This window comes from Quercus lobata, chromosome 8 (genome assembly GCF_001633185.2).
Source record: "Quercus lobata isolate SW786 chromosome 8, ValleyOak3.0 Primary Assembly, whole genome shotgun sequence".
Lineage (NCBI taxonomy): Eukaryota > Viridiplantae > Streptophyta > Magnoliopsida > Fagales > Fagaceae > Quercus > Quercus lobata.
In genome coordinates, this window is record NC_044911.1 from 50,528,168 (window position 1) to 50,541,420 (window position 13,253).

General features: G+C 38.5%; 1 protein-coding gene across 3 annotated transcripts; it reads right to left on the minus strand.

Moving 5' to 3' along the window:
* Nucleotides 1–1,405: 1,405 nt before the first annotated feature.
* Nucleotides 1,406–5,465, minus strand: LOC115955963 (peroxisomal membrane protein 11C-like). Of its 3 annotated transcripts, XR_004084236.1 has the most exons (9): nucleotides 5,074–5,463; nucleotides 3,582–3,791; nucleotides 3,145–3,219; nucleotides 2,990–3,064; nucleotides 2,807–2,887; nucleotides 2,584–2,658; nucleotides 2,262–2,435; nucleotides 1,914–2,025; nucleotides 1,406–1,652 (listed from the first exon to the last, which is right to left on the minus strand). XR_004084236.1 is itself a non-coding variant. In XM_031074390.1 (8 exons), exons 2-8 carry the CDS (start codon nucleotides 3,771–3,773, stop codon nucleotides 1,990–1,992), a joined length of 708 nt encoding a protein of 235 aa, XP_030930250.1. In that variant the 5' UTR covers nucleotides 3,774–3,791; nucleotides 4,990–5,465; the 3' UTR covers nucleotides 1,694–1,989. The 3 variants fall into 3 exon arrangements, 2 of the variants coding, with proteins under 2 accessions (XP_030930250.1, XP_030930249.1); XM_031074390.1 differs by lacking the exon at nucleotides 1,406–1,652 and having other exon boundaries at nucleotides 1,694–2,025; nucleotides 4,990–5,465; XM_031074389.1 differs by lacking the exon at nucleotides 1,406–1,652 and having other exon boundaries at nucleotides 1,694–2,025; nucleotides 5,074–5,462.
* Nucleotides 5,466–13,253: the final 7,788 nt, after the last annotated feature.

Genomic DNA, 13,253 nt, shown 5'->3' on the forward strand with positions numbered 1-13,253 from the left:
AGGAGTAGAAATTTCATTTTTTGTCCATTCACCAATTTTTCTCTCTTTATCCCCATTTTCGGGGGACAATATCTTTTGTGCCAGGCTTACTGACTTGTGGGTCCCACAAACATAAGACCCAAATGTCAATGAGAGAGATGCATGTAGAATTTACATGTCAATGAGAGAAATGTTGTATAAGATTGGTGCATATGAAAATTTCTCCTTGATCAATTTTTGTGGTCTTGGTTGGAAACACTCAAGGACCCACTTTTCTTCCTCCTTTTACCGTGTGAAACATGTTATTCCTTCATTAGTCTTTTATTTGTCCACTTTTTCAACCAAACCAAACTGACATCAATATTTTCCTTGTGTTAGAATTGAAGAAGCATAACTTTAAGTGCTAGTTCCTAATAGCCAAAAGCCTATTAGCTCATTGGTATTTTCGTTGCCAAGAGCGTGATAATTCAATTAGCATTTATTTGGTGTTTCTAACAGAGATGTCTAGGATTAATTCAGTTTTCTTAACTATAATTATCTTATAAATCCAACTTTCATATTGTGAAAATAATGATGGCAATGGTAGATGAAAAAGATGCCATCCCTTATCCAAGAACTAGTATACCGGAGAATTAATACACAACATTCAAGAATTGAAAGTAGTTAAATAATAGTGAGTTAACTCCAACCATTGAAACCAACCGATATATAGCTAGAGCTACCGGAAATCAAAAGCGAAATAGATGTTATCAAAAGAAAAAAAAGGGGAAATTGTAATTTTCAATCCTAAACTATACTTTTTTTTACACTTTGCGTCCTGAACTATCAAAATGCACAAACAACCCCCCAAAATTATAACTTTGTAACACTTAACACCCTGCCATTTGTTTTGGAGTTAAGTCTATCAGAATTTAGTATTAAAAGACCAATTTACCCCTCCCTCCAAAACAAACGGTGAAGAGTAAACTTGTCTCTTAATGTTACATTTCGTTAGAGTTAACTGAGAAAATGATAGAAGAGGGTAAAGTGTTACATGAGTTTTAGTTCAGGGGGTTGATCATGCATTCTTGTAGTTCAATTGGGTAAGTGTAAAATAAAGTACAGTTTATAGGTTGGAAAAATGTAATTTCCTACAAATTAACGTGCCGTTTGTTTTGATGTAAAATATTTTCAGTATTGCACTTGTCAATCCCATCTAAAAATTCAACCCCTCCCTCAGCAGTACAGGCTTATAGGATCAGATTCTCTTGTATCGACTAGAAACTTTCATTATTTCATTCACATTTTTAGCACAAAATACCTGTTGAAGTCACATTTAAAACACAAATGGATCTATCAACTTAAAAGAATGTGCATGTGACATTAGGAATCCATCAGGTACCATATTCAATTTATGGACATCTAGATGAGGATGACCGACCAGGTAAACGATGGTATAAGATTAAGAGAAGAAAAACTGTTAAGACTTAGGATTAGACAACCACGATACTAGTGCTTAGAATTAAAATATAGCCTCAGGCCACCTACACCGTACAGTTTTTATGGCATCAGTTGCCTAGCTGATCCAATCGTGATCAATAGAGCACTCCATAGATATCCTTGTTTCAAAAGTTTCACTGATAATGGTTTAAGTTGTTTATGAAGAACACTTCTAGGATGCTTCCTAGTTCCTCCTACATTAAAAACACATACATATTATCAAGCATTATTGATGTCCAAGTTTGTAAGACCACAAGTATATCCCCACATAAACAAAAAGCTTAATATCATCGTGTAGTCGTTGCCAGCTAATTATTAAATTAATTATGCAATAACGGACAACATATAGTATCTTGATTGTAAAAGAACACTATGAACTGTGGCAGTAGAGACACTAATTAAGGTGAAATTGCAAAGATCACTATACTAGCTGACAAATTGCTTAAAGCTCACACCAAGTTGAATCTCATGAAGTCGCAATAATTATTGAAATGACATTGATGCCCATTGAGGAGAACAGGCTTTCTCTTTTCACGATGCTTTGGACTTTGCTGGTGATGGAAGCAACTGCATGGCAGAAACCAGAAATCTACATCAGCTATAATTTCCAGAGAAGCTTATTACTTTCTGTGAATGCAAGCACTAATATCATACCATTCTCCTCCCCACACAGAAGACATTGTCAAGTTTTTTTTTTTTCCTATCCTTCCAATTTTTTTATATACTTATATATATATATTCCAGATGCAAGAGTTAAATAAATGAACAGGGGATATAGATTGATGGAAAAAAATTGTAAGCACCTGATAACAGGAGATAAGTGAGCTAGCAAATCCAAAGGCTCCAGTTACACGAGGAGTGACTTTCTTGGGTGCCAATTGAAGCAGCCCAACAGCTACAACTGTATCCATGCCTGATTTAATCAGGGCCAGAGACCTCTCATTTGACTTCTTAAGTTTAGCCCGGTAGAGCTCATCCTGCATTCATTGAGAGCCAAAGCATATAAGGGGGAAGGGGGAGGTGGGTAGGTTTGAACAGCAATGAGAATGGCAATTGAAAAACATGTAATATAAAAGAAGAAATAAAAAATGACAACCCATTGTAAAAAAGCATGGTAAAACATACTTGATATTTATCACTGTTCTTAAGTTCCTTTTCTAACTTCTTCATTGATGCAGAAAGTCTTCCAAGCTCCCCAACCTGATATAAGAAGAGGGCAAAATATGTTATGCAAACACTTGCCTATTCACTTTTTGTATTCTTTTCTTTTTTTTTTCTTTTTTTTGGTGGGGTGGGGGGACACAATATATACAGACCAATGATTAAGAAGAAATGGACAGTAACAAACCTCAACCAACGAGGTACAAACTGAGGAACTCAGCCAACAGTAAAGAGATATGCGGCCGATTAGATCAGCCTGCTCCTTGTTCTACAACAAACCAAACATCTTAATTTTGTTTTGCAAACATTTTTTACAGAAACCAATATAGATCAAACAGAACCAGAAACAAAAGAAACTTCCACTTTGTACCTTATAGATACCCGTTCTACCAAGCCACACAATTTGATCAAGAATCAAGAAAGTTGAGAGTAATGCATCTTTGGCCTGTATTAAGCAGAAAGTTGACAGGGTCACCAAGAAGAAAAGTAAGAAGAAGATCTTAAAAGCAAACGATCCATTCATACCTTTCCCAGCAAAATGAGGGGAAGGGGAGTTCCTTGTGGAGTTGGACTGATAAGAGCATGCAAGTTGTTGACAAACTGCATATTGACAGAGTGAATGATAGCTTGTACCATAATTAAAAATTTAAAACATACAGGAAAGCAAGATCAATATCAGACATCTTCTTCAGCACTAAGCATCTCTGTATTTCTATTCCAGTACTAAATACTTATACAGCACAAAGGCTTCCCTTTCTATGAATTATAGTTTCTTCCCTCTTATTAATTCCAGGAACCAAATCAAACATTCATACCAAACAGTGCTTATTTTCATCTATAAGTTGAATAAATAGGTAAAATAAATAACACAAGAAATTTTTTAGACTTATGATAAGAAGTACTAAATCAAAAATTCCAAATAGATTAGATAAATAGAGTTGTTCCCTATTGTAAATGCTAACCTTGAAGAGACGGAAAACCTTCCGTGCCAAGCTGGTTGATTTGTCAACATTTTGGGCCGTGCCAGGCTCTCCATTACTCAAGAATTTGGAACCATATTGTATTGCCCTGCATATCTTGTCCCTGGTTTCTGCCTTGTTCAAATATAATACAACAAACGCAAGTTCAGCCCTAGTTGCATCCAGTGTAGTCATCTTTTATGCTGAACACACCTGCAAAAATGAGGCACTGGTCAACTTCACTAGTAACTGAGCACTTGAAGCATATTCTTTAGGTGTTGCTCAGAAAGAAAACAGGGGGCACATGACAAATGGGGAAGCTTCCCCCAATCAACTTGTCTCAGAATGATTTAAGTGATCAACAAAATGAAGACTAACACAAATAGGTCATGTTCTAGCATTACAAGCATAATAATAAGCCAAAAAAATCAACTTAATATGCATGAAGAAGTAAAGGTGAAGAACAGAAACAATAATAGTTAACGCGAAGTAGAAATACAGAAATATTAAGCAATGAAATATATTCTATATCTCAATCACACTTTAAGAATCAGAATTTCAAACTTCCATATAAAAGCATCTCGCATGAATACTGCAGTAATGCAGAAACAACAGGCTATTAGGTTTGCCAATGAGCTCTGGCTCAAATGGCACTTCCTCCACCCATTCTTAGTTGTGGTTCAAAGCTCAAACCCCTCTGGGTTTGCAGAAAGGTAACTCCCAACACTATCTTTCCACAGAGGAATAACTAACACAACCCACTACAGCAACATTTGTGCTTATCCAAACTCAGAAATCAATGGAAGCCTTCCAACTCTTATCCAATAACTTATATCAGAAAATCAATTTAGTTTATGCATATACAATTTAATATGAAAAACATTAAATTAGCAATAATCCTCAATCCAAGACCGACCCAAATTGTTGTGGACTTCGGAATATTCTTTAACTTTTATTTGGTTGCTTAGAAAAAAGGAAGAAATCAAATACTAAAATTTAAGATTTTATTTATTCACTGGGGAGTGGGAAGCCTTGCCAAATACGAGTCTATGGCTTAGAAGTTAGAACAGTTAACTTCTACTTGGAAACTATACGGTTAATACTTATATACTCAAAAATTTTCAGTTTTATTCCATTCTCCCATTAGCCAAACAGAACATAAAACACAAAAGGATATCACAGAACATCTTAATCACCCAATTCCAGCTGAAACCAATCAGAAACAAACAAAATACCCGGTTGAAAAATTCGAATCTTTGACAAGAAAAACTCAATACCCAACAGACAAAATCAAGTCTTTTCCACAGAAATTAAATTACCCAGCTGAAAAATATTAAATTTTTGCCACAAAAACATAATACCCAGATCAAAAAAACTGAAACCCTCTATACAAAATTTGTTAAAAGCGTACCTGAAGAGCAAATCAACGACCAAATAATCGGGGTTTGTGAATTCTATAATCTATATATACAGGCAGAAAGAGAAAGAATAGTACCGAAGGAAGTGCCCGATGAATTGGCCTTGAATAGGGCAACAACAGCTATCTCTCGCTCTCTCTGTCTTTAGCTCCCTTCTATGATTAGGCTCTGATAAGGGCTTGTTTGGTCCTCTTGATTCCCGGTATAAACAAACAAAACGAATGTAATAATAAAATCAATTGTGAAAGGAAACTTTGCCGGGTATATATTTAATATTTATGGTCAGCTGCCTTTTAACCAAAAAAAAATTTATGGTAAGCTGCGATGATCAGGATCAGATCAGATAACTGTGCTGATTCATCAACTGGGGGTCACTTCTATAACTTAGGATCTGATCTGGACCGTTGAGTTGAGTTGAGATATTTACAATAGAAATAGATGTTTGGTCAAGCACGAATGTTAAGGAGGGTTTGGATTAGTTTGTGATTCGGTGTCCGTGTTAATGGTTTGAATAGATAGTTTGTGATTCGGTGTTTGTGATTCGGTGTTTGTGATTCGGTGTCCTGACATATTTATCCAAAGTTGTTGAAACAAAAAGAAACTCCAAAGTTATGTTCTGTTCCAAGTTTGGACGAAGTTTGCAAATTGCATACGTCTACACAATAGGATAAGTTCGGTCTCGGACACAAGCCCAATTGAATCTTTTTTCTTAAACCCAATCTATTTTTTTTTTTTGGTAAAAGGCGATTTCATTAAAAAAACTAAGGAAGCACGAGAGAAACAGGACATAGCCTGGGCAGGTAAAAACCCTTACAATCATCCTCATAAGCCTTAAGAGTGCTCACAGGCGGGCTCTCATAGAAAGCAATTTCAGCTTCTTGGCTAATACTCAACCTAGCTAAACTGTCTGCACACCGGTTTGCTTCCCGGTAGCAGTGCTTGAAAAGAATCCGGTGGAAACGAGAGATCAAGCACCTGCAGTCGTCCAAAACAGGGGAAATTACATTGTTTACATATTGATCATTACTAATAGCATCCACAATAGCCCTTGCATCCAGTTCAACGATGACAGAGTCTATGTTGAGATTACAGCATAACATAAGGCCCTCCCATAGACCCCAAAGCTCAGCTATAAAGCTGTTTGTGAATCCTATACGTCTGGAGAAACCCCCAAACCAAAGCCCACGATCATTCCTTATCACTCCCCCACATCCAGCCACACTCGGATTGCCACACACTGAGCCGTCCGTATTAAGCTTCATCCACCCAACCAGAGGCTTTTCCCATCGAATTCTCTGAACAACTCTTTAGACCGGTACTCTAGGAGAGGCAATGCAGTGCAAGAATTCAATGACTTGGTTAATAATAAGCGAATCCAATTGAGGGTTCAGCCTCTTCCTTTGAAACACAAAATTATTTCTGGTTTTCCAGATGTTCCAAACAGCAAAAGGGAATCTAATTTTCCACGGCAACCTCATGGATACACTTGTAGCAGCCCCCGTGTCCATATGATTACCATTCCAATGCAGCCAGTCCAGCAGCCCACTATCCCAAAAAACCCGATTAGCTTCAGTAATACCCAGCTTTGCCCACACCAGCTTAACCCAAGCACAGTCACGAAGGGCATGCAGAACTGATTCCGGAGCTTCTTGACAAATGGGGCACAACTCTTCTACACAAACCCCTCTCTTCATAAGACAACTCCTAACCCCAATACTATTATGGGCACACATCCACAAAAAAGTTTTAATTCTAGGAAGGGTATTTGCTTTCCAAACCCAACCAGCACTGAAATCCTCACACTCCCCCTGCCCCATTGCAATACTATAGGCACTTTTCAAGCTAAAGTTACCTTGAGGAGACTCAGCCCACGCAAGTTTATCCCTTCCCCTGCTTGTCATCGCATAAGGAGTGGCTTGAATCAACATCTTAACATCTGTTGGCAGCTCAAAGGATAGCCTATTCCAATCCCAACCCGTATCTCGTAAGAAATCTTTAACTACCAGCTGGTTTACTTCCCGAGGAAGTGGCCCCTGAATATAACTTCGGAGAGTACCCTTGCTCAACCAATTGCTATGCCACACATTCAAATTACTATCTCTACCTACCAACCATCTACTCCCCTTATTGAAAATATCCATCCCCTTTTTCATTGCTGCCCAAATAGAAAAACAAGGAAGCTTATGGGGATTAGCAGCACGCATTCTTCTACCAGAACAGTATTTCCTACGTAAAACTTGAGCCCACAAAGCTTCACCTTCAGTATGAAATCTCCAATTAAGTTTTGCAAGGAGAGCAAGATTTCTTCCTTTAGCAGCTTGTAACCCAAGACCCCCTTCCTCCTTTGGTTTGGTAACCTTATGCCAACCAATCCAATTCATTTTCTTTTTCTCCTCCGAAGACCCCCAAAGAAAGTTTCGGTTGACCCTATCTATCCCCTCCAAAATTTTCCCAGGCAAGGAAGAACACTGCATAACATACGAAGGGATAGCAGCTGATGAGGCTTGGATGAGGACTGTTCGACCAGCCAAAGACAACATGCTCGCTTTCCAACCAAATAGCTTTTGCTTAACTCTGTCAAGAATAAAATTATAATCCTGAGTTGACCTACCAGCATGCTTCAAAGGAAACCCAAATATTTACCAAGAGAAGGAGTGGAAGCGAATCCAAGAATATCACTCAACGACTCCCTAGTGTCTCTGTCAACATTTGGAGAGAAATAAACTCTTGACTTAGCTTCACTAAGAGATTGCCCGGAGAGATTACAAAATTCATCAAGCACGTCCCTAATCGCAGAGCAATTAATGTGATCTGCTTTGGCAAACAATAAGATGTCATCAGCAAAGAGAAGATGGGAGAAAGAAGGGCCACTTTGGGATGCCTTAACTGGCTGCCAGAGATTTGCATGGCATTTTCTTCAATCAACTGCCCAAGATAGTCCATGCACAGAATAAATAAATACGGGGACAAAGGATCCCCTTGCCTTATCCCTCTAGAAGGGTAAATCGGATCAAGAGCCTCTCCATTAAATAAGATTGAAGTTGAGACCGAGGAGACACAACTCATGATATTGTCCCGAAGATCCATTGGGAGATTGACTCTCATAAGCATGTCCCTAATGAAACTCCATTCGATCTTATCATACGCCTTCTCCAGATCTATTTTTAGCACCATATACCCAACTCCCCCTTTCTTTTTACTGATGGAATGTATAATCTCTTGAGCTATGATAACATTATCAGAACCTCTCTTGCCTGGAACAAAAGCCGTTTGAAAAGGGGAAATTAATTTCCCCAAGTAAGGTCTTAGCCGAGCCACAATGATCTTGGTCAACACCTTATACACCAAATTGCACAAACTGATGGGCCTATAATTTCCCAACGTCTCCAGGCCTAGGACTTTTGGAATTAAGGCAATGTGGGTCTTGTTTAAATACTCCGGAACTCTTTTTTCCACAAAAACCCTCTTAACTTCCTCCATCACTGATTTCCCCACCACAAGCCAAAATCTTTGGAAAAACCTTGCATGCAGCCCATCCGGGCTAGGGGCTTTGAAAGGTTTTAAAGGCCACATAGCTGTCTTAATCTCCTCTTCTGATACCATCCCACTCACACTTTGCTTTTCTTCCTCCGAAAGCCTTGGTTGCCACTGAAAATTTGAGCTGGATGAGGCCGAGGCAGAAACAAGGGATGTCGTATAAATGTCAGCATAGCCTTTCCAAAAGAACTCTTTCACAGCACTCTCCTCAGACAACCACTCCCCACTGTTATTTTTGATAGCCAGGATTTTGTTCCTTTTCCTTCTAACTAAGGTCGACACATGATAGAAAGTGGTGTTCCTATCTCCCTGGATCATCCAATTCACTCGGGATTTTAAAGCCCATAACTCCTCTTCTTGAGCCAACACACTATCCAACTCCTTTAACAACTCATTTTCAAGATTTAATAGGAAAGAGGAAGGCTTCACAGAGATAGACCGCTGAATCCCATTAAGTCTGGCCATAATATTCTTTTTCCGGGCAAAAATATTTCCAAATTGAGTTCTATTCCAGATCTTGGCTTCCTTTGTAAACTTTTCAATTGCCTCACCAAGCCTGGGAACATGACTCCAAGCCTGAGAGACAACCTTAGGAAAGATGACATCAGACAACCAGCACGTTTGGAACATAAACGGCCTTTCCTTTCTACTAGCTTCCCTCGGAATCATCTCCAATAACACGGGACAGTGATCCGAGTGGCATCTTGTGAGATGAACCACTTTGGCATCAGGGTACATAACACACCAACTAGGATTAACAAAAAATCTGTCAATCCTTTCCTGTATCAGAGCCTGGACTTCCCTTCTATTTGACCAAGTGAACCGAGGACCCGAGAAACCAATATCAATCATATTACAATAATCAAGACATTCTTTAAACAACAAGGACCGACTAACATTTACAACTCTCCCCCCAAACTTATCATCCCCTATAAGAGGTTCATTAAAATCCCCTGCTATCACCCAAGGCATGTTATGGAGGTCTGCGACTTTAATGAGGTTATTCCATAATATGTGCCTTTCAGCACTTCTAGGGCTGGCATATACAGCAGTAAATAACCAAGTAAAATTTGAGGGACGTACCTTCACCGTTATGTGAATCTCCTGCTTTGTGCTAGCTAAGGAAGAGACCTTTACCTTCTCTGACTTCCAAAGAACCCACAATCCACCAGAGTATCCGATAGTGTCTGAGTGAACCGCTCCATCAAAAGGGAGATTTTCAGTAATCGCCCTTGCTCTCTCCCCTCCAACCCGAGTCTCCATCACCACTAGAATTGCAGGGTCATGATTATGCTCCAATTCTCTAACATGATTTTGAAAGGAGGGCTTCAAAGCACCCCTACAATTCCAAACTATAATATTCATAAAAATAAGGATTGGAGAGGAGCAAACATCATCCGGAGGCATTAGCTTCGCCTCCATCCTCCGAGTCCATCCGATCCCCAAACTCATCTCCTTTATCTGCTCTTTCCCAATTACTATTACCAATTTGAGCTGAAAAACCCCCATTTTCATTCCCTGTGGAGCCATTTACAGCTTGAAGATCATGACCAGATGAAAATCTCAAATCATCAACACCTCCACCTCCATCACAATCGGCGCCTCTACTAAGAGATTTCACCTCCGCACCTTTCCTTCCCTCCAAACTTCCCTTACCCTCACTTTCAATTTGGGGATGGGACACCCCATGGTGTTTTTCAAATTGGCTCACGTCTCGGCTTGCGCTCAGCCTAGGCAGATCGCCCCTACAATCACCAAATTTGTAACCCACCTCTAACCCAAACTGAAAATCATACATACTATTCGAATATGGAACACCACTGCACGGATTAGACTGGTAATTTGGACGAGATGAAGAACTTTCTATTTGAAGGTTAGTGGAATTCTTGGCTTGATATTTGTCAACAGCGTTCTTTATCAGCGCCTTAGGCTCTCTAGCACGGGCAATAGCTTTTTTGCCCTTCACTGAGGTGCTTCGAATGATCTTCCCTTGGCCTTTATTCAGATTGGGCCACTTTTCCACCTGGCCCGTATTCTGCAGGCTTATGCTTTGGCTTGAAGGGGGCTGGGCCCGTCCCACGGGCTCTTTGGAAATATTCTGGATAACATTTATAACCTGAGCCTTGTCAATAGTCCTTAAAGGAGATAACTTTCTCTTTGTCTCTCTAGACGGCCCACCACTATCTTTAAAAACCCACTCATTCTTAACGTTACCACGTACTACTTGTGCATTGAACAGATTCACATGGGTCCCTCCACTCCTGCGAGCTCTTGTCTCATTCTTTCTGCGGCTAACCACTACCCAAAGGCCGTACGTGTCACCATGCACTTCCTGAGGACAGTCCTTTTGCACGATCTCCTGATACACAGTGTCCGGCCCCACCTCTACACTAGTCTGTTCCTGCTCATGCATACTGCATTCTTGGTCATTCCTTATGTCTTTTACCTCTACCTCCGTTCCTCTCGTCGGCGAGTTTTTCCAGACAACATACGGGCAAGCTTCACGCCTATGCCCCAGTCTCCCATACTCAAAACAAAGGTTTTGTATCCCCTCATAAGACACTGATTGTTCACGTTTACCAATAAGAATGGTAGTGACCAGCGGCTTATCCACATCAATTTGAATACACAGTCTAGCAAATCTGCCCCTGCTTTCCGACGCTGTGAATGAGTCCACCCTTAACACATTACCAATAGCATTACCTATCTGCTTAAGTGCCTCTGCATTGTAGTACTCAATCGACAATTCATTGAGCCTAACCCAGACTGCAACTGAAGAAATGTTTGCCGATGACGATCTAAAATCCGGCTCCCATGGTCTAAGAGACAAGAAGTGCCCTCCAATGAACCATGGACCCTTTTTTAGAACATTTTCAAAATCTTCCTTCAAGGAGAGCCTCGTGAGAGCAAAGCCATTACCTAAGTTAACACAATCCAATCTGCCCGCTGGTTTCCACAGAGCCAGAAGCTTGCTTTGAAGGAAGTTAAAACCCACAGATTTCCCGTACACCTTAACGATGAGAGCTCGAGCCCAAGGACCTCGTATATGCTGCTTGAAATTGCTGGAAAACTTCACAGCTACTAATCCCTGTCTAAGATTTTCTACTTCCTCATCCGACTCAGCATCATCTTCCATTGCCTCCCCAAAGTTGAAAGCTTGAATGTAGGCACTTGGAATCTCGCCTACAAGCTTGTCCTTGAAGGACATACTCTGATTCCATGAACCAGCCCCACGGTTTGGGGACGAAGGGCCTGACTCCTACCCATCACAGAACCCTGCGTACCGGATATCTTTTACTTTTTTCTTGCTCCGAGATAACTCCTCTTGTTCTTCTTTGGAAAGCGAGAGAGCCATTTCATGAACTGAATAGAGTCTCATTTAGAGCTTAAACCCAATCGAATCCTTATAAACCCCTAATTTTATATTTATATTTCGAGAAAAGAAACTATATCGGCATTATTTTTATAATAAATTTTAGGTGATAAATTAAGGATAAAAAAAATTTTTAATAATGATAAGTAATTTGCTTAGAATAAAAAATAAATAGTAAGTTTCAAATTAGAATTAATAAGTTCCTTTTCTAACCTCTTCATTAATGAGGTGGCGCAAGAGGGGACTTGCAAAATTAATTCCAAGGTTTCCATCATTAAATATAGAAAAATGTTGTTGTGGGTTCCAATTAGCTCAACTGATAAAGATTTTTATGGTTGAATAAAAGATTTGGAATTTAATTCCTGCTTTCACCTTAAACTGATTGGTGTCTTGGTCCGATAATAAAAAAATTATTATTAGGTGCGGACGTCATAGGATGAATCTTTCTAAAAAAAATAAAATAAAAGATATATAAAAGAGTGTTATGTACACACTATATGACATTATGATAGGTTGATATTGCTTAATGGATAAAAAATTAATTTCAATAGTGAGTTTAAATTAGATCTAATAATAATTTACCACCTATGATTTGTTGTATATGTAGTAATGATTTCACAACAGATCTTAGATGGCAAATTATGACTAATTCTAATCTAGCCCATCACTGAAAATACTTTTTCTACCACTAGTAACAGCTTGTTCCTAGAATTTATTGTAAAAATATAATGGATGCAGCATTATTCATATATTTTTCCTTTTTTAAAAACATTAGAGAAAGAAGAAAAGCCAAACCCCACAAACATATACTCCTCCATGTTCCATCCACGCAAAAGAAAAGAAAAGAATATATATATATATATATATATATATGTATAGTAATTTTCCAAAATTACTTTTCTTATTTAAGATATTAAAAAAAATCTTAACTAATATATTTTTAAAATTTTGATAGTGATCAAATATAAATTATTTATATTAGTAATGAATTGCTAAAATTTTAAGAATTTTATGGTGGAATTACACTTTAAACTCATTCCTTAAATTACACTCAAATAAAACATGACATTATAATTGGCTTTTCAAATATGATATGTGATAAATAAAGAAAGTTATTTAATTTAAGGGTAATTACACTTTTACTTGGAGAAATGACTCTCCATTCTAAACTTGAAGGGAAAAAACATCCTCTCCCTTAACATTCAATTGACCAAACTTTATTAAATGAATATTAAAAATGTTTGTGTACTAAGCTGTCCTTTGCTTAAGGGTAGGTTTCAAAAATTATCTTTCATTTCAGAATTAAGATTCATTGTTTTAAATTTTTAATTAAAGTGTATTTTAAAA